Raw genomic sequence first — 27,771 nt, 5'->3', positions numbered from 1 at the left:
TACCGCACCTGCGAGTAAGGTGATAGCTGCCTGCCTCTGGAGTTTCACAACCCTCCGTCCGCTCTTGCCAAAAATTCGGTTCTCTGGGGTTTGTTTCATTTGTTCTCGCAGCGGCCTGGCGCAGCCTCAGGTCCCGGAGGCATCGGGGCCACGGCCAGCCCTTCCTTGTGCTCTGCAGTGCTGCAAAATCCCCAAGCCCGGCAGCGTCGCTCTGCGCCCTGCCAGGACAGCGGCGTTACCGTCAGCAGCATCGCCGATACTCAGCGGGAACATCTCCGTGACGCCGCTTCAGGAGGCGACTGTCAGCCTGGCCACCCCACGGCCTCGAACCCAGCCTCCCTCCTCCCTCAGAGGCTCGAACTGAGCGAGTCCCCGGACCGAGGAGGTGGGACAGTGGGGCAGGAGGGGGGCTGGCACCGCCTCACCAACGCCTCCACCGCGGGGACACGGGGCTGGAGCCGGCCGCGCCACACGGAGGTGACGGGAGCAGCGAAGCGGGCACCCCGCCGGGGGGCGGCGGGCACGTCCACAGAGCACGGCCCTGCCACCAACCTGCCCACGGCTACGGCCCCAAGCAGAGGGGCTCTCGGAGCTCACACCTTGCTTTTCTCCCGCTCCAGGCTGCCCCCGGCCATCAAATTAAACAGGGAGGCTGCAGGTGGCGATGAAGCTCCCGCGCGCTGCAGCGACACGGCGCCACAACCAGCCACAGGTGAACTCCCCGAAGGGACTGGCTCAAGCAGCCATCCCGGCCGGCCCTTGGGATGGCTCGTTCAGAAGAGACACGAGCCTAAAAATGGGACAAACCTTGAGTAGGTGCATCAGTTTTAAAAACATCCAACGCGATCACCCTGACATCCTCAACGGCGAGGAATTTCCCTGAGAAGTAACATTTTTGAGAGGCAGTTCTATAAAGTGAGAGGTGCCGAGAAAACTTGAGGTCTATACAGAAGAATCAACATCCCCTTTCCCTGCTTCGTTAACTGTTAACGCGGCCTCAATTGCCAGCACTTAGAGTAAAAAAACCAAAAAGGGATGTACAAGACGACAGTAAGGTTACAACAGCAAGGATAAAGGCAATTATGTGAAACGAGCAAGGAAACCTCCAAACGGCCAAAAAACCAGTCCAAACGGAGAGCAAAATAAAGAGCAAAACCAGAGCACGGTCAAGGCAGCTGAGGGAAGCTTGGAGAGCCTGAAGCCCGAGGCAGAACACGCAGCGCAATTCACTGAAGCAGCAGCAGGAATTCCCCCGAGAGCAGCTGCAGGAGCTGCGCAGGTCACGGCTCCACGCTGCACACGCCGCTGGCAGCGCCTCTGCTCGCTGCGCTTCTCTCCAGCCCGGGCACGCTGGCTGCTCCTGCCCGGCTCTGCTTTACAGAGAGTCTTTGAGGAAATCGCCAGGCGGGACTGGGTCCTTTTCCACTCAGAGACAACTCATCACGCCGAGCTGTCAAGGAAAACGGCACCACGACGGCCTGGAAAATTAAAAACGCATGCGGTAACCAAAATCAGACAGGAGTTACCCGACAGCTGGAGAATGAAAAATCTCCCCTAAGGCCTCCGTTGCTTTTTGTTCCCAACTTGCTCTAAATACACTGTTAGGAACAGAGCTGCTCCGCTGATTCACAACCACCGTGCAATTACCTTAACGAGCCGCCCGGACCAGCCAGCAGCAGACACGGGCGGACGAGCAGCGTCCGCAGAACAAGCGCGTCAGCTCCCCGGTGCGTTCCCGGGAGGCTTCAAGGAAAGAAACCTTCCCTTCCGCGGCTCTGCCACCGCTTCCAGGCCACCTCCCTACCGGAGGAGGACGGGGCAGAGGGACACGGGTGACGGAGGCGGTGGGGACACCCCACGTGAAGCCCCTGGGAAGCGCTGCGCCGCCCCAGTGGCTGCCGAGCCGGAGAAGCAGCACGGCAGTGACGACACCCACAGCGGCTCGGCCGGGGGCCGGCAGCCTGAGCGAAGGCTCAGCCCGCACGGGAACGGCCTTCTGGTGGCTCTAAGCAGGACCGCACGCAGCCCCAAAGACAAAGGCCAAGCCCCTCGAGCGCCTCCAAGCCCAACAAGCAGCTCCAGCACGCCGGCGTTCCGCTGGGTAACAAAATACCTGCGCTGCCGAGGCAGCGGCACCGACGCGGGCGATGGAAGGCGCCTGCTGGAGCAGCCCTCTTCCGTCCAAGCTCCTCTGCGCAACGAGGCGGCCGGGAAGGAGGCCGGGAAGGAGGCCGGGAAGGAGGCCCAGCACGGCCACGCTTCAGCGGGGCTGACAGGCACGGACCCTCGGGTTTCAGCCCGGCACCCCGTTAACCGCACCGGGTTGCAGGGCACCGCTGCCGCCCGGACCCTGGCCGGTGCCTCTCACCTCGGTGCCTCCCTGCGCTTCCGTCTCCTCACCGCACCTCCCCGTGCCCACGCGTCCTGCGCCCGGCGAGGGCCCCCGGGGAGGCCCTGGGGGCACGGCGGGGAAGTTGGGCGCTCAGTGCAGGGCCACGAGGCGCTGAGCGGCTCCACAAGTCGCTTCTGCGCCGTAAGGTGCCGGCAGCCCCCTCGTCCCAACTGTGCATCGGTTGGGAACGCTAACGACAGGCGGTCCTGCCCCAGCTCATTAGGGAAGGCCATAATTAACGCTACCAGGACCTGCTGCAGTTGCACCTTACCGCCCAACTGCCCCAGCGTGGTTCTGTGTAACCGGCTGCCCGCAGCCCTTCGGCCCCCAGCTCCCGCCGCCCGTCCACGTGCCCGTGCCGCAGGGACGCCCGGCCCCCGGCTCACAGACGGCCGCTGCCGACACGCATCTGCTGGGGCTGCTCCTGCCCCTCAGACGGAGCCGTGCGGGGCCGCTCCTCGCCTTCTAGGGGAAAAAAAGCGCTGCCGTGCCCCCGGGCAGCCAGCAGCAGACTCCGCTGACTCCCGGTTATCGCAGCCCGTGCCGCTTCGCTAATCTGGGCTTTAACCACACTGCCAGCCTCGCTGCGGCTCCCAAGCAACGAGGCCGAGATTTGCTTATCCAATTTGACATCTCGAACGGAGCCAACTAACAGGAGCCATCACACTAGGACTGGGTGCCCAAGTTCAATCTCCAACACGGACAGAGCGCAGGGATACGTGCACACGCGGGACCCATTTCAGCCAGCACTGCCCGCACGGGAGCTTCCCGAGCTGCCTCTGCCGACGGGCGCTGACCTACACGGTGAAGCAGCGCCCGCACCCGAAGCGACGTTGTCCTAACGCCCGCGCTCTCACCCACAGACATCCAAGCCACTGGTAGCCCATCGGAGTCACCCCTGCCGACAACTGCTGTATAAATCAGCGCTTCTCTTTGCCAGGGGGCTCACTCTGCTCGTTAGGAAGTAAATTGGAGCAGCCTATCTTTGGTACGCCGTACGGCACTGTGCACGCTGCCTGACCTCCTTCCTAAATAGGCCTGCTAAGTTCACATTGATCTCCTCCGGGAGCTTATCTCCCCTCGTTTCTAATCACCTGGCTTTTCGCAGCAGCCCCTGCCATGCCAGCTGACAAAGTCCAGCGCCACCGAAGAGCGCCGCTTTCTCGCTCGCATCCACCCGCGCATGCCAAGCGATGCACGAACCCACGAGCACTGCGGCTTCGCTCACTGCTAAATAAAACCGATGACGCAGCCCCTCGCCGATACCCCTGCTGCCACCACAGCCGCTCCTCCAGAAGGAGCTGAAGCAAACAATTGTCCTCCGACCGCGTCCTATTCAGCGCCGAACAGAGATGCTGTGTCCCAGGCGAGCGCCCGGCAGCGTCCCGCTGCCCGCAGCTGCGCCCGCCCCGGCTCCGGCTCCTGCGCTCCTGCTGCAGGCGGCGCGGGAGCCGCGGTGCTGGGGGGCAGCAGGGGGCAGCCCCCGCAGCGGGGAAGGGCTGGACGCGGGGAGCACCGCACCGGGACCCGCCGCTGTCCCGCTGCCGAGCGGGCACCTGGCCCTGGCACAGGGCCTCGGCGTACCCAACGCGCCCAAACCCCCCGGCCGGGGCTCGCACCTAATTCAGCACCAACTTCCCCAGGTATCAATTAACAGACACACACCGCCGTTCTCAGAGCACGAGATGCCTGGCCGCAGGTACTGAAACCCGCAGCAAAGCAAACGCTGGGCAAGGTCCCTAACATGGCACCGGAGGCCGTTGCCCGCTGCAGAAGAGCGAGGGATGCAGCGAGCACCCGAGCGGAGCCCCCTCGGGACGCCCCGCGCCGGGCAAACCCAGAAGCCGCCCAAGTCGGGCAGGGCGAGGGGGCAGTGCCACAGCATCGCCTCCTCCCCGCGGCAGGGCCGTGACTCAGCCGGAGCGAAGGCGCGCTTATCTGGGCCATCGGCACGGTTCGGAGAGGAAGGTGACGTAGCGCCGAGGCGATCAGCCTGACTCGTTTCTGCTCCACTTCCTACGGCTACCCACAACACAAATGCGTCTGACAAACAGAGAGCTTCAATTCTTCCTCCCCAAAAAAACACCCTGCTGCACCATTTTGATCAAAAAAGCAGTCAGGAAAAAAAAAACAAAAATAGCAGGCAGGACTATCCAAATCGCAGCGACGAGGCATCGGCAGCTGCCAAATACGCGGGCTGTTCCTGCACACTGACACGTGGCCGCTTCTGAGCCACGCCATAAACAAAGAGGGGACTGGAATCAGCACGAGGAAAGGGCCTCTGCTCCTCGGTGTGCCCGTGCTCACAGGGAGCCCTCTGGCACGCCGGCCGCCCCCTCGCTGGTGACCCCGGCCACCTCGGGCAGGCCCTGTGCGCCTCGGCTCCTTCTGCTGCAAAGCCGGCAGGGAGTCACACGCTCCGGGTATCTGAAGGACATGTTCCTGAAGCAGGATGATCCCTGCCCCGTGGCGGTCCCAGTACCTGGTGCGATGTCACGGGGCACCCGGCACATCGCAGCCTCAGAGGGCGAAGCAGCCCGGCCCGCAAGGCTTCATGCCGCAGTCACAGCAGACGTGGACAGGAGGAGGCCCCGGCCGTGCCCGCGGGACCACTGTGCCACAAGGCTCCTCTGCGCCGCCTCCTTCCCACCCCGCGGCCGGGGCTCCCGCGAGGCACCAGCAGAGCCACTGGGCAAAGGCCAGGGCACGTCCCTGCTGCGGCCGAGCCTTCCCTGTGTTTGTTTGCTTTCAGCATCTACAGAACCGCAGCTGCTTTTCATATCTGGCATCGCAGGGCCAGGAACCGGGAAATAAAACCGGCCGGGAACAAAGCCTTCAGATTCCGGCCCGAGCTGAGGCAAACACACGCTGAAATGAGAGAAATTTTAAAGAATTTGCAAAATTCTCACTGGCAGCGAACAAAATATTACTAACAGTGAAGGAATCTGGTTACAGCGTATGTTTCAAATCGGTGCTTCCTCCTCACGCTCACCCGCTCTGCCCAAACAGTGACACACGGGGATGGCAGCTCGGGACGGGACGGGGCTCCAGCCCGGCCCCGCGGGAGGCTCCCGGTGAGCAGGGCTGGGCGGGATGGAGGGCTGAGGCACACATGGCTACGCAGAGGGCTGAGGCTGGCACACGGCTATGCAGAGGGCTGAGGCACACACAGCTATGCAGAGGGCTGAGGCTGGCACACACGCGGCTGTCCGGCACGGGCATCGCTGCGGGGCCCAAGCCGCTCCCACCGGGGCCACACACGGCGCCCCACGAGGCAGGAGGGCCGCCCGCGGCGGGGCTGAGCTTTCCATGCCGCCCCCAGGGACGCCACAGGGTTACCAGCTGCAGAGGTGGGCCGGTGGAAAGTTTCACCCCCAGATGCTTCTCGCGCCGTTCGAGGCGATTTCAGAGCGTCGCCGGGTGGGCGATGCCCCGGGGCCACGGCTGAAGCCCCGCCACGGGCACCGCGCAGCGCCCACGGCAGAGGCCAGGCTGCGGCTTCAGCGCTGGGGCGGCGAGAGCGTTCACAGCACGGTGCCAGCCTGGGGGGGGGACGGGTGGCACAGGAGGCACGGAGCCCGCCCAGCACCGCGCGGCTCCCCCCGCCTGCTGCCTCACCACCACCGGGGCGACCGCAGGACTTCTCCCTTCTGATCCGCAGGAGCAGAACCACAGAACGCGGCCTACGACGGGCTGCGTCGGCAGGGACCTCAAAGCCCCTCTGGTTCTGACCCCCACCATGGGCACGACCCCTCCTCCAGCTCCCGCTGCCCCCAGCCCGGCCTTGGGCCCCCCAGGGACGGGGCACCCCCAGCTCCTCGGGGCAGCCTGCGCCAGGCCCTCGCAGTAAAGAGCCTCTTCCTTATACCCGATCTCAGCCTGCCCTCTGTTACTTTAAAGCCCTTACGCCGTGTCCCATCACCACATGCCCTGGTAAAAAGCCCCTCCCCAGCCGTAGCCCCCCCCCTTGGGCACTGTGAGCCCACTGCGAGGCCCCCCCGGGGCCTTCTCGCCCCCAGCCCCCGGCTGGCCCCGCGGAGCTGCTCCCGCCCCGAGCATCCTCGCAGCTGCCCCTGGCCCCGCTCCAGCAGCTCCGTGTCCTGGTGCGGGGCCCAGAGCTGGACGCGGTGCTGCGGGGGGGCCTCCCGAGGGCAGGCGGAGGGGCGCATCCCCCCCTCGCCCCGCTGCCACGAGCACCTCCGGGAAGGGGCAGCGCCGAGCCCGGTGCCAGAGAGCGCCCGGCTGCCCATGGGAGCCGCTGCTGGCTGAGGGCTGCCCCGAGCCCCCGCTGAGCTGAGGGGCACAGAGGCTGCCAGGCGCCTGCCTCGCCGCGCTCCCACCCACAGCGCCCAGAGCGCCTCCTCCAGGACGAGTCCAGCCACAGAGACCGAGGCGAGCCCAGCACAGGGGACGGAGGCGTCGCGGTTCCCAGCACGGCTGGGACACCCCTGCACGGGGCCGACCCCCGCGTGGAGACGCCCCCGCTCCCGGCAGCCGGAGCACAGCCGGACGGCAGGCACAGCCCCGCACGCACGGAGCACGTCCTCTGCTCCCGCGGTGCCCCCCCAAATGTCTGTGCGGGGAGCGAGCTCGCCGCCAGCACCCGCGGGAGGCGGCTCAGCGCACGGGGATCGTGCCAGCTGCGCGTGCGTGGCGCTGAGCGAGCGGGGTCGAGGCGGCGAGTCGCTCGGACGGGGCCGCGCACCGAGGAGCGGAGCACAGCGCCCGTCTGCTGCCACGGGCGGCGCCTCCCCCAGGGGCACGGCGCGGACGCGCCGGCAGCAGGAGCCCGGTGGGCTCCCCGGTGCCCGCACGGCACGGCGGGACGCGGCGGGTTGCCGTCAGCCTCTCCTGCACCAGCTGCACGTCCTCCTCCCGGCCTTCGCACCGACGGCCCAGCACGCCTCCTCCGGAGTGACTTTTGCGACGGAGAACGACACGGGACATTTCAGGTGCAGGCAAGAGCTAACGGAGCGCTCCGAGCAGCCTGCAGAACCAGGGAGAAAACTGCTAGCGCAGACAGGAACGAGCGCGCACCCTCCAGCAGCTCCGCGCCACAGCCGGGCCTTTAAGTGAAGATTTTTTTCCGCTCCGCTGCCAAGTCCCAAACCAGAACTCTGCTTTCCTGCCGCAACAGCTGAAGATCTCGCCACAAACAAAGCACAGAACAGCCCGACGAGAAGCGCTGCATACGGAGGGCGTGAGGGCAGGAGGCTCCGAAGGGCAGCTGCGAATTTGGACACAGCCAGAGACAGCAGCGCGCTCACAATGGCTCATTCTGAAGCGCGTTTCCTAAACCCCCCGATTTTATTGTTGTTTTCCAGCTCCCCACAGGGAAGGGGCCGCGGCTCGCTCACTGCTCCGTACAGAAATCCCAAAGAAACCCCAAAGAGAGCCCTCGGCTGCGCTCGGCACGTCCTGAGGCTGCGCTGCTCTGCCCGAGATCCGGCCCCGCGCAGGCCACAGGGGACGGAGCGAAACCTCCCGGCCCCGGGGGGCAGCAAGCAGCCAGAAGGCCCGGCCCCGCAGCCCGGCCATTCCTCCTCATCCGCAGCGCCGCGAGCGCCCGGCGACCTGCGAACAGGCAGCTAGAGGGTAACAGGAGTCATCGGGGCAGGACGGGACCAGCGCTCGCGGATGAACAGGGCCGTTCCCTCAGCCGGGGAGCCGGCTCCGCGCGCAGCCCCCGCAGGATGCAGCCCCTCTCCTGAGCGCACGCAGCCGGTGAGAGGCCCGTGTGTGCTGTGGGGCACGATCCCACGGCTCGGTGTGGCCCCGTGGCTCAGCATCGCAGCCCGGAGGGGAAGGCGGCCAGACCCGTGCCTGGTGCACACCCAGAAACTCTGACAAGGCCCTTCCCCGGTCGGACAGCTTCTGTCACAGTTAACGACCCTTGGCTTCTATCGGAGCTAACGACCCGTTTTCTCTAGCCCCAGCAGGACAGCACCAACCCCGGGCAGGCCGCCGCGACCCCGCACGGTGCGTGCCGGGGAGGCCGAGCCCTTCGCAGCGCGCCGCTCCCCGCCGCCCCGAGACGCCAGCCGTAACCCGCAGGGCCGCGCCGGGCTCCCCCGCGGCACCCCCGCCAGCCCCACTTCCTGCCTCTCCCCGGCCCCCGCAGGCGCCTTCGCTCGCTTTCGGTTTTGCTGCCACGAAGGCGCGAGGAGCTGTGCCCGGGGACGGCAGAGCCGCCGGGGTCCCGCACCCCGCGGGGCTCCCCTTCGCTGCCCCCAGCCGCCAACCTGCCCCCGCCTGACCTCCAACCCCATCGGCGCACCGAGGCCTCGCAGGCAGAGCCGAGCCCCTTCCCCGCCTGCTCAAGGGCCCCCCTGTGCCACAGCGGGACCCCCGGAGCCCCCCGCACCGGCTCCCCTGCTGGCACTGGCACCGGTTAGCCGGGGCCGCGGGGAGGTGCCGCTCAGGCTGCAGCCCTGCCGAGACCGCCCGGACCTGTAGGGCAATGAGTCAGTGGCAGCGAGCGGTGCGCCCTGCCTCCAGCACTGCCTAAGCTCCCTTCGGGGAGCTGCTGCGGCAAATCGGCACCGCAATGGCACGTATTGCCCCCACGGCCCCCGGAATCAGATAAGGGGTCACGAAGATACTGCTCAGCCTGCGCTTCCGTAGCGGGCGGATCCCCGGGGCTCCTCTCAAGGGCTCCTCAGGTCCCTCTGACACACAGCTTGCTCCAAACCGCCCGCCGTGCTGCGAGGGGGAGCGCCTGGGGCTCGCAGGCCGGGCTGGGAGAGCTGCCTGCCCTGCTGCCACCGGCGGGGCTGGTGTTCGCAAGGTGCCACCCGCGTCGGTCCCCCACCCGCGTCGGTCCCACCCCCTGGCCAAGGGCACACGAGCGCCCGGCCGGGGTCGCCTTCAGTGCAGCCCCAGGAGCACAACACAGAGGCCCCACGGTGGAGGCTCCTTGTTGCATCCCGGAGGCTCCCCCCTCCTCTTCACCACGCAGCTCTGCCACGCTCTGCAAGACAGCTGTCCGTCTGTCCGTCCTGACGTCCAATTCCCTGTGCCCAGGGTGATGCTCAGGCTGCACCAGCAGCCACCGGCAGAAAGCAGGCCTGCCCTGCGTGACGCGGAGCACACAGCAGCCTCGCGCCGTCGGGGACAGCCAGCCCGGCCACGAAGCCGCCCGCGGGGGCAGTGCCTGAGGACCCCAAGCCCCGTGGGGACGCGGGGCCCTGTGCACCTCCGGCCCCGCTGCACCAGCGGCTCCGCTCGGCCGGGTGTGAGCAGGAAGCATCCCGCAGCCTTCCCCTACGGCACTAATCACAGCGACCGGGGACTGGCCGCTCCCCGCCGGGAGCAGCACTCGCGGCACGGCACCCACTGCTGCTCCTGGGCCGGGGGCGCCTCGCCCCACCGGGAGCTGCCGGTGGGTTTCAGGCCAAGGCTGGGTGCTGCGCCAAGATCCGTACCGGCACAAACACGAGCAAGCGCGGCGCGGTGCTGTAGCCTGCGGATGGGATTTAAAACCAAACAGTGGATGTTTAGGTCAGAGGACTACCGCTCGTTAACTGCAACGTCTCCTTTCTGACGCCCCGCTGAAAACAACCCTCAGCTGCAGAACTTCCCCAGGCAAGTCCCGGCCGGCACCACGAAGACTCACGGCGCTCATTTCTCCCTTCTGAAACGCCGCTTTCCAGAACGGGGGGCGAGGAGCGGATGGCTGCGACTGGGGCCTGCCCCACAGCACCGCCGGACGGGACGGCCGCCGCTACCAGCAGGCACCGCCGCCCGCTGCCAGCACCCCGCCAGGGAGGCCGGGATGTGCGAAGCGGCGCAGGGGGAGGAACTGCAGGGCTCAAAGCGGCCAGAGACAGCACAGCCACACGCCGCTGTCCCGGCCCTCCCGGTCCTCCGCGGCTCTCACGGCACACCGGTCCCCGTGGCACGCCGGTCCTGTGGCACACCGGTCCCCGTGGCACGCCGGTCCCCGTGGCACACAAGTCCAGCCCGGGGGTGGCTGCGGCGACGCATCTCCCCCAGCCCTCCGCCACGCCAGGGGATGCCGCGGGGCCGGGGATCCCAACGCAGACGGTAACGAGGCAGAACCGCCACGGCACCGGTTCTGCTCAGAAAGCACCGGAGCTCTCAGCCGGCCCCGGCCCAGCGTCGCTCTCGAGGCCGCGCTCCCGGTGCCGCCCCGCAGCCGGGCGGCCCCACACCGGGTGCCCCAAGGGCCGCTGCTCCCCACCGGCAGGGCGGGCGGGACGCCGGCAGGTCGGGGGGTGCCGGTGCCCGGTGCTCCAAGCGCCCGTGCAGCCGGGTCTCACCGGGCCCCCAGCTCCCTGCGGGGCCAGCACGGGACAGAACGGGTCCCCCCAGCGCCGGGGGAGCGCCAGGACCCTGCCCCGGCGGCCTCCGGGCCCGCGGGGTGTGAACGGGGCCGCGGCTGGGCCTGGCAGAGCCCGGCCCCGGCGGCGGTACCGGCGGGGGGCTGCGGGCGGGGGCTCGGGGCAGCGGCTCCGGGCAGCGGCACGGCCCCGGCCCTGCCCCGGGAGGGCTCCCGGTGCCCGCCCCCCCCCCCGGGACCCGCTCCGGGGAGCTCCGGGAGCCGCCCCCGGGCCCGGCCCCGGTACCGGCCGCGGTCCCGCCCCGCCGCCCCGCCACGTCGCCGGGCCGCGGCCCCCCCCCCGCCGCACCCCCCGACCGTGCCCGGCTCCCCCCAGCCCCCCCCGGTCCCCCCGGTCCCCCCCGGCCCGGCGCCGCCCGCGCCCCTCCCCCGCGGCGGCGGCGGCTGACAGCGGCGGCCCCGGCTCACCGCGCTTGTCCGCGTCGTAGCCCACGAGGACGAAGTAGTCGGCGAGGCGGGCCATGGCGGCGGGCCGGGCCGGGCCGGGCCGGGCCGGGGGAGGCGCCGCGCTCACAGCCCCGCTCCCGCCGCCGCCGCCGCCGCCCGCCCGCGCGCCGCCCCGACCGCCGCCATCTTGGCGCCGCGCGCCGCCCGGCCCGGCCCGCCCGCACTGCGCCTGCGCCGCCGCCAACGGGAGGGGGCGCGGCACCGGCACGCCGGTGGGAGAGGGGCGGGGCCTGGCCGAGGGGGCGGGGCCGGGACGGGGGCGGGGCCAGCGGCGGGGGGCGGGGGCGCGCTCCGCGGGGGGGAGGGGGGGTCCGGGGACGAGCAGCAGCTCCCCGGGAAGGGGTCCGGGGGTGCCCTGGGGTTTGGGTGCCCGCAGCCCCAGCACCGTGTCCCCATGTGCCCTGTCCCCGTGTCCCCGTGTCCCTGTGTCCCCCTGTCCCCACGTCCCCATATTCCTGTGTCCCCATGTCCCCATATCCCCATGTCCCCATATCCCCACGTCCCCATGTCCCCCTGTCCTCAAGTCCCCATGTCCCCATGTCCCCATGTCCCCATGTCCCCATGTCCCCATATCCCCATATCCCCCTGTCCCCCTGTCCCCACGTCCCCCTGTCCCCCGTCCCCATGTCCCCACGTCCCCATGTCCCCATGTCCCTGTATCCCCATGTCCCCATATCCCCATGTCCCCATGTCCCCATGTCCCCATGTCCCCATATCCCCATGTCCCCCTGTCCCCCTGTCCCCCTGTCCCCATGTCCCCATGTCCCCATATCCCCATGTCCCCATGTCCCCATGTCCCCATATCCCCATGTCCCCATATCCCCCTGTCCCCATGTCCCCATGTCCCCATATCCCCATGTCCCCATGTCCCCATGTCCCCATGTCCCTGTGTCCCCATATCCCCCTGTCCCCCTGTCCCCCTGTCCCCATATCCCCATATCCCCCTGTCCTCCGTGCCCATGTCCCCCTGTCCCCATATCCCCATATCCCCATGTCCCTGTGTCCCCATATCCCCCTGTCCCCCTGTCCCCCTGTCCCCCTGTCCCCGTGTCCCCCTGTCCCCCTGCACGGGGTGGGTGCTGTCACAGGCACACGTCCCAGCGCTGCGGACAGGCACAGCCCGGGGGCTACAGGAGCCTCGTCCCCCCCCCCCCGTCCCCACGGGGCCTGGCACAGCGCAGGGAGGGCGACGGGGGGACGTGGGGCTGGAGCGGTGGCAGCGGGGGAGCGGGGAGGTCGGGCTGGGGGGAACGGGGAAATCTGGGTGGGGGCAATGGGGGGGTCAGGATGAGGGGAGCGGGGAGGTCGGGCTGGGGGGAGCAGATCAGGCTGAGCTGCTTTGAAGCGCCCGAGGGCGAGGCGTGCGGGGGTGCCAGCGGTTCCCAGGGGACAGCGCGGACTGGGGGCAGAGGGAGGGAGCACGGCCAGGGGCACCGGGGCTGGGGGATCGGGGCCGGGGGGATTTGGGGCCACTGGAGCGGGCCCCGGTCCTGCCAACCCACGGGGCTGCAGTGGCAGCGGTGGGGTCGATGCCGGGCCCCCAGCATCGCGGCACCCCTGGGTGCTGCGTGGCCGTGGGCTGCCCGTGGGGACACCGGGGACACCCCCGTGTTTGGTGGCCTGGGGGACAGACGCGTCTCTCCCCTCTCCCAGGGATGTGCAGCCACTGAGGCAGCGCCGACCACCGCCCGGGCGGCTCCCCCAGCACACCCTCCTGTACCCCCACAGCTCCGTTTCAGATTAAAACCCCCCAGGGTGAGCCAGGAGACGGTGTTTTTCCGAAGTCCCCGTGCCCAGGCCCTGCCCAGGCCTGGGGAGCAGCGGGGGGCCGGGGCTCAGCACCTCGCTCCCAGGGGCAGGATGGGGGCCCGGTGCCTGCAGGGGGGCACCCGCCGCTCGCGGGCTCGGTGCTGGATGGAGCTCGGTGCCCGCACGGAGCAGGGCTGGGGCTGGGGCTGGGGGGGGAGCGGGGGCCGGATCCTGCTGCGGAGCTGTGGTGCTGCGGGCAGGGCAGTGCCTGGGGGCTGGGGGGCTGGGGTCCGTGTTGGGTGACCCTTTTGGTGTGGGGGTCCCAGCTGTGGTGTGGGGGTCCCAGCTGTGGTGTGGGGGCTCGTCTGTGGTATGGGGGGCTCGGCAGCAGTGTGGGGGCTCAGCCATGGCCTGGGGCGCTCTGCTGTGGTGTGGGGGACCCAGCAGCAACATGGGGGCTCAGCCACGGCCTGGGGGGCTCCACAGCAACGTGGGGGCTCAGCCGTGCCGGAGGGGCTCAGCCGCAGGACGGAGGCTCCTCCACGCCCCGGGGCGCAGCACAGCACCCGCCAAGGCCCTGGTGCCCCGGTGTGAGCGCGCTGATTCAGGCCGGGTGCCGCCCGCTCCCGCGCCTGTCGCAGAGCCGCGTTCACCTCCCTGCTCGCCTGCGTCACGCGCGGCCGCGGTGCTGCTGGACGGGGCGGGGGCTCTGCGGCTGCGGCCCCTCGCCCCGTGCCCAGCCCCAGGCGGCCCCCGCGGCCCCGCGCTGTGCTCCGACGTCCCCGGGTGATGTCTCGGTTCCCGGAGCGCCAGCACCTGCCGAGGGGTCTGGGAGCTGTGGTGCAGGTGCCGGGGACGCAGGGGCACGGCAGGGCTCGGGCAGGGGGGCACCAGAGCCTCCACGAAGCCCCCCAGGGATGGGGGGGCTCTGCTGCTTTCCCTCCCCGTCCCTGTTCCCGTGCCTGTCCCAAGCGGGTGCTGGCCATGCGGGTGCAGCCCCCCCGCTCCCCCCCCCGCCCCCAAAGCGCGCTCTGACCCCAGCGGGACGCGGGCCCGGGGCTCCGGTCTGTGCTGGCTGCGCTCAGCTCCCTGCCCTCCCCTGCTAGGCGCTGAGGAGGTAATTAAGCTAATTGAAACTTAGCTATTGATTCTGGTGGCTGGACGCCAGGTGTCTCCCCCAGAGGGAAAGCGCTGCCTGTCCCCAGCCACCAGCCGGGGGGCCGGGGCTCTGGCGGCTCCCGCTGCGGGGGTCACCACGCCAGGCCCCTGGTGCAGCCGCGGTGCCGGTGAGCTCTGCTGCAGGCCGGGGGGGTCGGATCAGGCACAGCAGGGCACCGGGGCCTTCCCAGCGCCACAGGAGCCGTGCTGCCCCGAGCCGGGCAGGGAGCCGGGCTCTGCCCCTGCTGCGGCTCAGCCCTGCCTTGTCTGCGTGCCCTGGGGCAGGGCACACGCCTGGGGCGAGGGCTGCTGGAGAGACCTGCTCCTGGTCCTGCTCCTGCTGCTTCTGCTTCTGGTCCTGCTCCTGCTGCTCCTGCTGCTTCTGCTGCTCCTGGTTCTGCTCCTGGCCCTGGTCCTGCTCCATGGCAGCGCCTGGAGCTGCCGAGCCAAGGCACGAGGGGGCACCCAGCAGAGCCCCGGCCTCCTGCCCCCCCCCCCCCCCCCCCATGGGGAGGGGTGACTGAGCAGTTGGGGCTGTCCCCCCCCCAGCCACCTGAGTTGGACAAACGCGAGCCACCCACAGCCCTGTTCTCCCGTCCAGGCTCGTGCAGGCACTGCAGCCCCCGGCACCCTGACGCTGCCTGTGCGTGGGCACGGGAGGTGCCGTGGGTGTCCCCAGGCAGCACCCCGGCACGGCGCAGCTCAGGGCTTGATTTGGGGTGGCGGGGCTGGGCTGGTGGTGGCCGGGCTGCTCTCAGCCCTGGGGACAGCAGGGGACATCCCGCACAGGGGACATCCAGGGGACATCCCATGCAGGTGACACACCTCACAGGGCACACTGGGGCTGGGCCGGGGCCAGGCAGGGTGCTTGTGCCCCCGGCCCCTGGCTGCACTCCTGCGGCGCGGTTTCCCTGCTGTTTTTCCGTCGCTGCAGTAATCCAGCAACAAACAAGCGGAAGAATCCGGCGTGCCACAGAAATCCCCCGGGGAGACGCCAGCAGAGCCCAGGGCTGCGGCGCCGGCTGCTCGCCCAGGGCCGGGGGCTGCTCTGCTCTGCTCTGCTCGGGGGGCTGCAGACGCGGCTCTGCCCCGCGGGGGCTGCCTGGGCGCCCGACACCCTCCAGGCTGGACCGTGTGCCCCGTCCCCAGCCCCATCCCAGTCCCGTCCCGTCCCCATCCCGTCCCGTCCCCGCCGACACATGATCAGGTGCTGCTGCAAATCCTCCTGCACTGGCCGAGGGTGTTTGAAGCCTTTGTGTCCTGATGATGCAGAAGAATCCGAGCGATTCGGAGCATGCGGGGCCCCGGCCCCTCGGCACCAGGAGGCCTCAAGGGGGGAGCGGGGCACAGAGGGGGCACCAGCACCCCGCCTTGGGGCGAGACCCCGGCTGGGGCAGCCCAGAGGTGCCTGGGCTCCTCGCCTTGCCCCAGCTCAGCAGCGGGAGCACTGCGGACACCCAGACCCGCTGAGCCCCTGCCCTGGAGCACGGGGGGGTCCCTGCACCCCTGCTCCCCCTCCTCCTGGGCTGGCTTTGCGTTTCCCTTGCCTGGCCGGACACGGTGTGGTTCTGAGCTGGCCTCGTCCCCAAAGCTGCCCCACTTCCTCCCTGCTCCTGGGGGCTGCAGCGAGCCCCCGGTCCCCAAACCCCTCCTGCAACCCGAGGGGACAGCGAGGGGCTAGGAGCACCCCCGGGGCTGAGCATCGCCCGCCCTGCGAGCACCCCGAGCCCAGGGACCCCCACGGCCCCCAGCCGAGGGCTGCCAGGGGTGAGGCAGAGCAGCGGGGGACGGCGGGGAGCTGGGGGTGACCTGGGCTCGCTGCTCCCCGGGTTGCGTTAAAAGGCCCCGAGAGGTGCTTGGGGGCTGGGGGAAGCCCCGGCCCTGCTGGGGGCGGCTCCGTGGTGGCACGGGGCCGTGGGGCTCGTGGGCTCCGTGGGGCTCGTGGGGTCCGTTGGGTCCGTGGGGTCCGTGGGGCAGGGGTTTGGGTGCTGGCCGCACCGGGCACCGAACGTCCCCGTGCAGCCCGGCAGGGGGGCAGGATGCGGCCCCGGCCCCGCAGCGGGGTTTGCTCGGGTCTGTCCCGTGGGACTGGGGCTGGGCACGTTTCGGCACGGCTCGGCACGGCTCCGGGGCTCGGCACGGCTCCGGGGCTCGGCACGGCTCGGCGGGGCTCGGCGGGGCTTCAGCAGCGCTGCCACGGCCCGGCCGGCCCCGGGCAGGGGGCGCAGGTGCGGGAGGAGCCCCCCAACCCCCCCAACCCGCCCCAATCCCCCCCAACCCCCCCCAAACCCCTCCAAGCCCCCCAACCCCCCCCAAACCCCTCCAAGCCCCCCAGACCCCCGCCAGCCCCGGCCCCGCTCCCGGCCCGGGGGTCCCGGCGGGCGGCGCCCGGGGCCGGTCCGCGGGCACCGTGGGGAGCGGGGCCGGGGGCGGTGCGGGGCCGGGCCGGGAGCACGGTGCGGAGCGGGGCCGGGCCGGGCCGGGCTGCCCCGCGCCCCGTGGCTCCTCCCGCGGCCGCTCGGCTCCTCCTCGCCGCGCCGAGCCCAGCGATATTTAACCTGGGCCGGGCCGGGCAGCGCCAGCTCGGGCAGCGCGGCCGGCGGCGGCACGGACCCGCACCCCGAGCACCCGCACCCCGAGCACCCGCACCCCGCTCCGCGCACCCCGCTCCGCGCACCCCGCAGCCGGCGGCTGAGCCCGGCCCGACCCGGCCCCGGCCCCGGCCCCGGCCCCGAGCCCCCCCCGTGCCCCCGGCCCGGCCGCAGCCAGGTACGGGCGGGGCCGTGCGGGAGCCCCGGCACCGGGGGCAGCAGGGGGGCACCGGGGGCGGGAGCGGCAGGGGGGCGCCGGGGGGCACCGGGGGGTACCGGGGGGCAGCTCGAGGGGGGCGCCGGGGACCCGGGGCAGGAGGGCGCCGGGGGCGCCGGGCCGGGCGGAGCGGCTCGGCTCGGGGCGGGTCGGGTCGGGTCGGGTCGGGGCGGGCAGAGCCGGGCTGCGGCGCTGGGGTCCCGGAGCCGCTCGCTGCCGCCGTGCCGAGCCGAGCCGTGCCGAGCCGTGCCGCGCCGCGCCCTGAGCTTTTCTCTTCTCCTTGCAGCCCCGGATCCGCTGCCCCGGCCCAGCCCCGCCATGAGAGCCCCGGCGCCGCTTGCGCTGGGTTGCATCAGCTTGGTGCTGTGTCTGCTGGAGCTGCCCGGCTGCCGGCCCCTGCCCGCGGGGCGCTCGCCCAAGCACAGGTGAGCCAGCGCCCAGCACCCCCACCCGGCCCCTCGGGGGGACGCGATCCCGACCCCCTGCTCAGGACCCAGCCCAGGACTGAGCCCTGCTGCCCTAAGCCCCTGCCCAGGACCTGTCCGGCACCGGACCCAGCCCCGCACGCCTGCCCCGCACCGCTGGGCTCTGCTCCTGACTGCAGCTGACCCGGTGCCAGCAGGGGCCACGTCCCCGCACCCGTCTGTCCCGCCTGGCACCGTGTGCCCACCCGTCCTGCCACCCAGCACTTCCCCGTAGGGCCGCTCCAGACCCGGTTGCTCTCCCTGGCTCCCTTGGGGTCCAGCACGGGTGGCACCGCTGTGCCTCCTGCCACCAGCACGCCCCCGCTGCAGGACGTGGCCCTGGGCAGGGAGGGGACACCCGGCCCCGCACAGAAGCGCCCTTGTGCGGGCAGCAGGTTGGGCACAGGGTCCCCTGGGCTCAGACACAGCCCCTGGGGGTGTGCGGAGGCGGCAGGCTGGGGGCTCCCCCAGATCCACATGATCCCTTCGTGATGTTCCCAAAGTGTTGCGGGAGCCCTGCACCCTGCCCTGGTGTGAAATGGGTGAACGGGGCTGGGACGTGGCCAGGGTTAACGCATGGGGCGCATCGCTGCGCGGAGCTGTGCATGGGGACAGGGGGGACGGGAGGGCGCAGGGGCCAGAGCGGTACCGGGGGGTGTCTGTGTGTGTCTGTGTGTGTCTGTGTGTGTCTGTGTGTGTCTGTGTGTGTCTGTGTGTGTGCATGCCCAAAGCCTGGGCAGAGCGCGAGCGTGTGCAAGGGCCGGGCAGAGTCCACGTGCCCAAGTGTGAGCAAGGGCAGGACGAGGTGTCCGTGCGTGCCGTGCCGGATGGTGCCTGTGCCAGGAGCCAGGGTGTGCGTGTGCCGGACAGGGCACACGGGGGTGAGGACGGCCGGGGTCCGCGAGCAGCAGTTGTGCGGCGCCAGGATCTCTTGTCAGAACTTTCTGCCGAAGGAGGAAGCTGGGAAGGGGATTAAAGCTCCTGCCGGCGCCGTGTGTGCGTGCACGCGCGGGCTGCGCGCCTGCATGTTGCTGCTTGAGGAGCTGGTTTGGGCTGCGCCCGGCTCCGTGGGAAGCCTGCGCTGGGCTCCGTGCGGCTCCGGTGCCGCAGCCATGGGGTGGCACGGCACGGCTGCCGTTGGTGCTGGTATCCCTGGGGCCGGGGGCACTGCGGGTGGGTGTCCTGGGGCTGCCCCCGCATGGGTGCTGGCTCCGCACAGGTGCCGTGGGAGCTGGGTCAGGCAGCAGCGAGAGGCAGCGGTGGGGGGGGCTCACCTCGGGGCTGGAAGCTGCATGGAAAGGGCCCGGGGAGGCTGCAACCCAGTAGGCAGAGGCTGTGGAGGGGTCAGTGGGAGCCCGCGAGCCTCGCAAAGCCCCAGGGGACCAGGCAGGGAGCAGAGCTGCAGCGATCCCACGCACTGCCGGATGCGCCGGGGCAAAGCCAGGGGCGGGCGGGGAACTCCGCAGCTGTCCTGCGGGAACCCGGCACGGGGCTTTTTGGGCTGGGGGCACGGCGGGGCTGCCTGGATGAGCGCTGCCAGGGAAAGCCCCACACGGCCGGGAAGGCTCCGGGGTTTCCGGGCACCAGCTGCCTCCTGTAAACACGTCCGAGGAAGGGGCAGGCGAGCGCGAGGCCTTGCCCCGCCGGTGCTTCCTGTCCCTGCCGGGCTGCAGGAATTTGGCCTCTGTCCCTGCTCCCCGGGGCTCGTGGCCAAGCGGCGTCCGGCCTCGACCCAGACGAGCCGTGCTGGGACGAGCCCCCGGCCCCGTGGTGCAGGGCCAGCAGCGCCGTGTGGCCGCATCCAGCCGCGGCGGGGGGCTTGGTGGGCTCAGGGTGGTGCAGGGCTGTGTGTGCCCACCGGGAGCAGCGTGCCTGTGCGTGCAGGGGGGGTACAGTGTGTGTGGGGGGGTGCCAGGTCGTGGGGGTCTGCGTGCCAGCAGGGGTGGGGGCACCTCGTGTGCGCGGGGTCACCGCCCGTCTGTGTGCACTGCGGGACGTGGGTACGGGTGTTAGAGCGCACGGACGCGTGTGCGTGCCGGGACATGTGTGCACCGCTGTGTGCAGGGGTTGGGGCGTGCGTGCGTGTCTGCATGCACACCGGCATGTGGGTGTACCTGTGTGTGTACAGGGGTCACGGCACGTGTGTGCGTGTTCACAGGGGCGAAGGGGGACGTGCCTGCAGGGACAGCTGCGTGTATGTGGGGTTGCACCGTGCCTGTGCGTGCGGGGTTGCAGCATGGCCGTGTCCCTGTGTGTGCGTGGCACCGTGCCGGTGGCGCAGGAAGGTGCGGGGGGCTCAGGCCGGGCTGCAGGGGCAGTGCCGGTGCTGCCGTGTGCCCATGTGCCGGCAGTGCCGGTGTGTGCGCGGGGGGATCCCCACCACAGTCCCTGGGTGCCCCCAGCCACGTGGTGTGCGATCCGCCCCACTGCCCCCACACCCCGCCGCATGTTCCTGCGGGGCAGGGGGCTGGGTTGGGGCAGGGCCTGGTGCCGATGGGGAGGGGGCAGCAGATGGATGAGCACCGGGGGCTGGGGGGCAAGGGCTCAGCTGCCAGCATGCAGCCCCCTTGGTGCCCCGTGGCTGCGCCGTGCCTGGAGCTGGGCCCCAGGCCAGGGCTGCTGCTCACCGGTCACGGCCACGAGTGGGAAGGCGGAGGGGGGCCGGGGTGTCCGTGTGTGCCAGCGCCAGGCTGGGGCATGCAGTGCCCCTGGGGTGTGGGGGTTGCGGAGGAGTTGGGCAGTGGGCTCAGGGACCCGGCACAGCCATGGGGCAGAGCGCGGCCCCAGAGGTGTCAACGCTTGTGGGGCTGGGTGGGGGCTCGTGGCGGGGCTCCCGGCCACGCTCATGTAGCGCAGTGGCCGCGGCATGGGGTGGCTGTGGTGGGACGTGGGCTCCCGTGTCCCCAGGGAGCCCTGTGGGACGGGACCAGAGGGGCTGGGAGGCGACGGGCGCTCATCCCAGTGCTGCTGGTTTGGAGGCTGGGAGCCTGCGGGCGCAGCCGGGCTGCTGGCGGCACCTCCCCACCAGCCCTTGTGGCGTGGCGCGGGTACGTGTGGGGCTGCAGGTAGCTGCTCCCGCTCGGCCTCCTCCCGGCCCCACGCAGCTCCCTGGGGCCTGGCGTGGGCACGGGGCTGGGGTCGGGGTCCGGCTGCACGGGGGGTGGGGGGCACTGGGCAGCTGGGCTGGGGGCTGCCGGCACCACCGTGCTTTGGATCCCCCCCCCCCAATCCCGTGGGGCACAGGGCAGGAGGTGGAGAAGAGCCCCGGGGGCTGGGGCTGGGGTCCCCCTGGGGAGGGGGGTTTGACTGGGGGGGACAGCTGCTGCCTGCAGAGCCGGCTCCCTTCTGCGAGCACCCGCTCCCCAGGGGCGAGCTCGGCCGCCCTGCGGCACCCACCCAGCGCTGGCCCCGCACGCCCTCTGCAGGATGTGGCCACCCAGGGCACCCTGAAGGGCGCGGGGTGCCCCAGGCGGGCCGGATCTCCCGGGGGTCTGCGCCCCTCTGCAGCCCCCCCTGCCCGGGGCTGTGCGCCGCCGAGTGCCGGCCCCCCTCCTGCTCACCCCACGCTGCTCTCTTGCAGGGAGCCCCCGGACCGGAGACCCTCCCCGGCCTCACTGCGGATGCCCCGGCAGCGCCCGTCCCCATTCCCCCTCCATGGGGACCACCCTGGGCTGTATCCCCCAGCTCCACCGCAGCCCGCGGGTGGCCCCCGGCACAGACAGCTCGTCCCCCGGCACGGCCCGAGGCTCACCCCCCGGCACGGCCCGAAGCTCATCCCGCGGCACAGACCCCGGCCAGCCCCCCGGCACGGCCCGAAGCTCGTCCCGCGGCACGGACCCCAGCCAGCCCCGCGGCACAGCCCGAAGCTCACCCCGCGGCACGGACACCGGCACGGTGCGCGCCTTGTCCCGCGGCACGGCCCCCGTCTCGCCCCCCGGCAGCCCGGTTCGCGGCGGGGCCGTCGGCACGCCGGGGGCCGCCTGCACCACGCGCAGCTGCTGCGGGTGGGCTGCGTGCTGGGCACCTGCCAGGTGCAGAACCTCAGCCACCGCCTGTGGCAGCTGATGGGACAGTCGGGCCGCCAGGACTCGTCCCCCATGAACCCCAACAGCCCCCACAGCTACGGGTGAGGGCGGCCGCCCCCCCCCCCCAGACTGCCTGGACCCGTGTAGGAGCTCCCACTAAAGCACTTCCAGAGGCTGCCGGGCTCGTGTGCGCCTTTCTGCGGGGTGCCCGGGGTCCCCGTGCGGGGCTGAGCCCAGCGCTAGGCCGGGATGGGGCTGCAGGGCGGCGGTGGCCCCGTGGGGATGTGACGTGGGTTTGTCCCCGCGGAGAGCCCAGGCGGGACGAGCGAGTGTCACCGCGGAGCTGCTGGCCCGTGGCGCCTGGCGGTGGCCCGGCCGCTGGGGCTGTTGACCGCAGGTCCAAGGGGCGCCGGCCCTTGTGCAAGAGCGCGGGGCCGAGCCCCTGGCCCTGGCCCTGCCTGACTCAGCAGCTCACCCGCCCCATGGCGGGGAGCCCCATGGCGAGGAGCCCCACTGTGGGCACCGCCTGCGCCTGCCCAGGGTGCGCAGTGACACGGGGCCCCCCCAGGCGCGTCCTGGCCCAAACCTGCCCTCTGCTGTGCCCAAACCTGGGGCTTTGTGGGCACTGCTGGAGGGCCACGGGCAGGGGGTCCCTGCTGTCCCCGGGGCAGGGAGGGGCTGAGGACAGGGACACGCAGGGACCACAGGAGCAGAGCGCGGGGCCCCTCCCAAGCCTGGCTGCCCCCAGCATGGGGCTGCCCCCAGCCCCCTTCTCCTGGCAGGGGTCCCAGGTTGGGCTCAGTGCCCTGGGTCCCTTCCCAAGGCTGAGGACAGGGTGCCTGTGGGGTCATGTCCTCCCTGGGGAGGAGGCTGCCCCCCTTCCCCTGAGGCCCTGTCCTCCTTGTTCCCCCCTGTGCCCCCCCCCCCCCCACACTGCTCACAGCCCTAAGATGGGACCGGGACCAGGTGCTGGTGGGCTCCAGGGCATGGAGAGATGTCCCTGTCCTGACCCCATTCCTGTCCCTGTCCTGACCCCATTCCTGTCCCCATTCCCCTCCCACCTCCTGCCCCCCTCCAGGCCCTGGTGCAGCCCCAGGGCGGTGCTGAGGCCCTGGGGACAAGCCCCGTGCCCCCAGAGCATGGCTGGGAAGGGCCCCGCCGTCTCTGGGGACCAGGACTGGGGGGGGGGAGCACAGACACGAGGGGACCCCAAGTTTCCCAGACGCCCCACGCTGTGATGGGGACGTGCAGCCCCCTCCTGGGGCCGTGCCTGCCCCCCCGGCTCGTGTCCTCCCCGTGACCAAGGTGCTGGGGGCCCAGGGCCACCCGTGGCCACTGGCTTGGTGCCAATCCAGGGAGCAGAGGGACCCCAACCTGCTGGCAATGGGGCCCCGCTGTGGGGGGGGGGGGGGGCACACGGGGCAGATCCAGCCCTCTGTGGAGAGGGTGGGGGGCATGGCGTGACTGCACCCCTTCTCCTTCCTGCCAGCCCCCATCCCCACCACCACGGGCACCCTCACCCACGCTCACCCTCATCAGCCCCATCCCTTGCATGAGCACGCTCGTCCCCCTGGGAGCAGCCCCCCCGTGCCAGCAGTGCCCTCATCTGCCTGTCAGCATCCTTCCCACGGCCCCCTCCATCCCCAGGAGCACCCAGCACCCCCCCCGAGCACCAGGGGTTGGGGGGCACCCATGGGTGCTGCTCCCGGCCCCTCGCTGCCCCCACCCCAGGCGCCCCAAACCACGGGGCTGGGTGGGAACGAGACTGCAGACCCCGAGTGGGAGCTTAGCCCAGAAAATCTGGGGTCAAACTCTACAATTTTGGCCAAGCTGCGCATGACAGCGCTGGGCCCATGGTCGGGCGTGCCAAGGGGCTGCAGCCGGGGCGTCGCTGCCCCTGGGACCCGCGGGGACCGGGACGACCCCTGCCCGGCCCAGGCCGGTGCCCCCCGGTGCCCCCCGGTGCCCCCAGCCGGATCCGGCCCCCCGCGTCCTCCAGAGCCCGTCGGGTTTGGGCAGAATAAAGCGTGAGACTTCCCAGCGGGTGCCGGGGATTTCTGTGCCCACGGGACGCGGCGGGGGGACGCCAGCGGGTGTCGGCCGTGGGTGAGGGCAGGGAGCGAGTGAGCACCGTCGTGTCGTGACGTGACGTGTCGTGACGAGTTGTGTCGTGTCATGTCGCGACGGAGCCCTGCACGAACGGGCACTGGATGCACTGCCCTGGGCAGCACCGGGCCCCGCTCGGAGGCTCCCACCAGCCCCCCGCTCCCACCGCCCCCCCATCCCCTCTGTCTGTCCGCCTGCCCACCCCTCTGCCTGTCCGTCTGTCCCACTGCCCCCTCCTGCCCCCCAGCCCCCCAGCCCCTCACCTTCCCCCCCTCCTGCCCCCCCAGCCCCTTGGGATGCGGGGTCCATCCCCACGCCCTCCCCCCAGATGCTGCCCCACAGCCCCGTCCCACTCCAGGGGACGCGCTGGGTGCCCCAGCCCCTGTGGGATCCCCCCCCCCATTTCCTCCTCCCCTCCCCCGGAGCCCCCTTCTCCATCCCCGCTGGGGCTGGGGGCTGGTGGGGGCAGCGGTAGGACCGGGGCTGTCCCACGGAGACCCTGCCCCAGCATTAGGGTCTTGGGATGCTGCAGCCGGTGCCACCAGGGCACCCCCATGTTTGCCACGGCTGCAGACCCCCACCCCGCTGCCCCCCTCACCTTGTGCCCCCCCCCCGTGGCCGTGGCAGCCCGGCACCACGGCGTCCCCGTGCCCTGGCCCCGGAGCAGAGCAGCCGCGTCCCCGCTGCCCCCCGTGGGGCTGCCGGTACCTGGGGGTCCCCGGCTGGGGCTGGGGGCTCCTGCACTCGGGGGGCTGCAGCATGGGTCACCCCATCCCGGGGGCTGTGCCAGGACCCCCCAGCACCCCCCTGCCCTAGGGGAGCGGCGACGGCGTCACGGGCTCAAACATTAACCGGGGGCCGGTTAACTGGTGACCGATTGCCCCTGCGCCCGGGGATAAAGCCGGGGGTCCCGGCAGCCGCCCCGTGCGCCCTCTGCCCCTCGCCACGGCCAGCATGAGGCCCCCCCGGGTGGTGAGTACCCTCCTCGGGGCCAGCCCCGCTCCTCCTGCGCCGTGCGTCCGGGGCAGGACCACGCGTGCAGCCCCCTCCCACCCTACACCCCCATGCTGTGGGGCACAGCCCCATGAATGTTGCCCCCCCCGTGGGGCCTGGCACTCAGGGAACCCTCCCACAGCTCAGTGTGATGAGGGGCCCGGCAGAGCTTGGCAGTGGGGTGGCTGCCTTTTGGGGGGAGAGTGGGGGGCAGGAGACCCCCAGGACCCTCTGCGATGTCCTCACTGTTGCGGGGATCCCAGCCCCACGTGGGACCCAGCCCCATGGGGATGCCACCCCAAGGGGGTCCCAGGCCCCTCTGTGTCCCAGCCCCATGTGGGACCCAGCCCCATGCAGATCTGATCCCCACAGGGGTCCATTTCCCATGGGGGTCCCATCTTCGTGGGGTTCCCACTTCCACAGGAGTCCCAGCCCCCGAGTGGACCCAAATCCCCGTGGATCCCAACCCCCCGGGGGTCCCACCCCACAGCGCTGCCCCATGGCACACTGACCCCACAGGCTGCGCTGTGGGGCCGCAGTGGGGATTCTGGGCAGTGCTCCTGGCTCTGGGCTCCCCCCCCGCAGAACAGGGCTGGTGCCCCCCCCGTGCTCCGCTTTGCTCCCTGGGGACGCAGGAGACACGGCCCCGTGCACCGAGCCGGCCGGGTGGCACGGACTTTGTGCCCCGTGGGGACACGGCCTGGGACCCCCTGTGGAAATGGGGATGGGGCAAAGGAGCGGCAGCGCAACGCTGCGCAGTGCTGTGCAGTGCGGTGCTGGACAATGCCGTGTAGCGCAGTGCCACGCAGCACAGCAACAGGCAACACCGTGCCACGCAGCACAGCACCGCACCACGCAGCACAGAGCAGTGCTGCACAGCACAGAGCAGTGCCACGCAGCACAGCAACAGGCAACACCGTGCCATGCAGCACAGCACCGCACCACGCAGCACAGCACAGCACCATGCACCACACTGCAATGCCATGCAGCACAGCGCAGTGCCATACAGCACAGAGCAGTGCCACGCAGCACAGCACCACGCAGCACAGCACCGCACCGAGCAGTGGCATGCAGCACAGCACCACGCAGCACACCGCAGCACAGCACCGAGCAGTGCCATGCAGCACAGCACAGCACCACGCAGCACAGCACCGAGCAGTGCCACGCAGCCAGCACCACGCAGCACACCACAGCACAGCACCAAGCAGTGCCACGCAGCCAGCACCACGCAGCACACCGCAGCACACCGCAGCACCACACAGCACCGCACTGTGCCGCCTCGTGCAGTGCGGGGCATTGCCCCCCAGCACTGCGCTACACTGCAGTGCTGTGCAGCGACGCTGTGCAGTGCTGCCACCGCCTCCAGGGCTTTCCTTTGGAGGTCGCGTGGTCCCCCTGCCCTTCGGGAAACATTTTGTCCCTGAGCCTTTTAGCTCTGTCCCCACGGCCACGGGCTGGGCGCAGGATCGGGCCCCGCTGACCCTGCCCCTCTCGCCCCAGGACGCCGACCCCTCCGAGGAGCCGCAGCCCGGCAAGGCCAAGTCCGAGTACCGCAACTACACGGTGAGCTGCCGGCACCGCGGGGCTGGCCTTGCTGCCCTCGGGGGGCAGCGGGACGGGGTGTCCCCCCCCCAGCCCACCCCAGGGGGCCGGGCCCCCCGAGCCTGACACTGCGCCATAGGAGGGGAAGCTGCTGGACCGCGTCTACACCACCTACCTGCTGATGCACACCCACCAGACCGTCGACTTCGTCCGTAGGAAGGTGCGCGTCTCTCCTCCGGGCGTCCGGCCCCGCTGGCACCACGGTCCCAGGGGGTCCTGGGGGGGTCCCGGGGGTCCCCGAGCTGGCACTCACCGCCCTGGTGCGTCCCCAGAGCGCTGAGTACGGGGGCTGCTCCCTGCGCAGGATGAGCGTGATGGAGGCGCTGGAGCTGCTGGACCAGCTGGTGGACGAGTCCGACCCCGACGTCGACTTCCCCAACTCCTTCCACGCCTACCAGACCGCCGAGGGCATCCGTCGCGCCCACCCCGACAAAGGTAGGGCCGGGACGGGGAGGGCCGAGCCCCGGGGGTGCCGCCGGGGCGTGACGGCCCCACTCACCCCCAGACTGGTTCCACCTCGTGGGGCTGCTGCACGACATGGGGAAGGTCCTGGCGCTGTTCGGGGAGCCCCAGGTGAGCGGGGCGACGGGGGTGCGGGGGGGACGGCGCCTGGCACCGCCATGGAGCCCTCCTCAGGCCCCCCCGGGACACTTGTCGCTGCCCCACAGTGGGCCGTGGTGGGGGACACCTTCCCCGTGGGCTGCAAGGTGCAGAAGTCCGTGGTCTTCAGCGACTCCACCTTCCACGAGAACCCCGACAGCAGGGACCCCCGGTACAGGTGAGCGCAGCCCCCTGCCCCTTCGGTGGTGGGGGGGTTCGGGGGGGCCGAGCCCCACGGCGCAGCCCCGAGCCCACGCCCCTGCCCCCCAGCACGGAGTGCGGGATGTACCAGCCCCACTGCGGCCTGGAGAACGTGCTCATGTCCTGGGGACACGACGGTGAGCTGCAGTGTGGGGACACCCCCAGCCCCCTTTTTTGGGGGGGGTGCAGGGGCTCTGCCCCCATCCGGAGCCGCGGGTCCGGGGGCAGCGGCTGCCCGGCCCCCCCAGCCGCCCGCTCTCTCCCCAGAGTACATGTACAGGGTCATGAAGTTCAACAACTTCGCCCTGCCCAAGGAGGTGAGGGCAGGGGGCGCAGGGTGGGCGCCCCGAGGGGCAGGGGGCCGGGCACCCACAGCCCCCCCCATGCCACGGCCCTGTCCCCCCCCCGCCCCCAGGCCTTCTACATGGTTCGCTTCCACTCCTTCTACCCGTGGCACGCGCACGGGGACTACGGGCACCTCTGCAGCGAGGAGGACCTGCGCATGCTGCCCTGGGTCAAGGAGCTCAAGTGCGTGGCCGGGGAGCTGAGGGGGGGGCTGGGACGTTGTGACCCCCCCCCGGCTCTAACCCCTACTCGCTCCCACAGCAAGTTCGACCTCTACACCAAGCAGGAGGAGCTGCCCGATGTGCAGGAGCTGCGGGGCTACTACCAGTCCCTCATCGACAAGTACTGCCCGGGGCAGCTCTGCTGGTGAGCTGGGACCCCCCCACGCGCAGCCCCGGCCCCCCCGGCACGCAGCACTGCACTCGCCCCCCCCTGCTTGCCCTGCACCCTGCCCCAGGGCACCAGGCCATCAATAAACCTGCTTGGCACGCACCGTGGTGCTGGTCGCAGCCAGGGCAC

The 27,771-nt window shown here is 71.2% G+C and overlaps 3 protein-coding genes across 11 annotated transcripts in view; 2 read left to right on the top strand and 1 right to left on the bottom strand.

Annotated features, from left to right (window-relative positions):
* Positions 1-11,323, bottom strand: part of SBF1 (SET binding factor 1) — a 73,691-nt gene extending 62,368 nt beyond the window's left edge. For 7 of the 8 annotated variants that reach the window (XM_083835838.1, XM_083835841.1, XM_083835842.1 and 4 more), the window contains exon 1: positions 11,163-11,323. In XM_083835838.1, the coding sequence (XP_083691964.1) occupies positions 11,163-11,217 (55 nt within the window). In that variant the 5' untranslated portion in view covers positions 11,218-11,323. Of the gene's footprint in view, positions 1-4,874; positions 5,043-11,162 lie in introns of those variants that run through there. The other variant, XM_083835839.1, reaches the window with a different exon arrangement.
* Positions 11,324-16,732: 5,409 nt separating this feature from the next.
* Positions 16,733-23,442, top strand: ADM2 (adrenomedullin 2). The gene is made up of 3 exons (XM_083835826.1): positions 16,733-16,877; positions 17,203-17,341; positions 20,961-23,442. Exons 2-3 carry the CDS (start codon positions 17,235-17,237, stop codon positions 21,508-21,510), a joined length of 657 nt encoding a protein of 218 aa, XP_083691952.1. The 5' UTR covers positions 16,733-16,877; positions 17,203-17,234; the 3' UTR covers positions 21,511-23,442.
* Positions 23,443-23,940: 498 nt separating this feature from the next.
* MIOX (myo-inositol oxygenase) lies at positions 23,941-27,744 on the top strand. 2 transcript variants are annotated; one of them, XM_083835801.1, is made up of 10 exons: positions 23,958-24,483; positions 26,005-26,067; positions 26,186-26,266; positions 26,379-26,541; positions 26,612-26,679; positions 26,775-26,884; positions 26,977-27,044; positions 27,175-27,224; positions 27,323-27,435; positions 27,514-27,744. In XM_083835801.1, exons 1-10 carry the CDS (start codon positions 24,466-24,468, stop codon positions 27,620-27,622), a joined length of 843 nt encoding a protein of 280 aa, XP_083691927.1. In that variant the 5' UTR covers positions 23,958-24,465; the 3' UTR covers positions 27,623-27,744. The 2 variants fall into 2 exon arrangements, with proteins under 2 accessions (XP_083691928.1, XP_083691927.1); XM_083835802.1 differs by lacking the exons at positions 26,977-27,044; positions 27,175-27,224 and having other exon boundaries at positions 23,941-24,483.
* The last annotated feature ends 27 nt before the right edge of the window (positions 27,745-27,771 follow it).

Source organism: Anser anser (genome assembly GCF_964211835.1).
Source record: "Anser anser genome assembly, chromosome: 1".
NCBI lineage: Eukaryota > Metazoa > Chordata > Aves > Anseriformes > Anatidae > Anser > Anser anser.
This window is presented reverse-complemented; position numbering and strand designations above follow the sequence as displayed.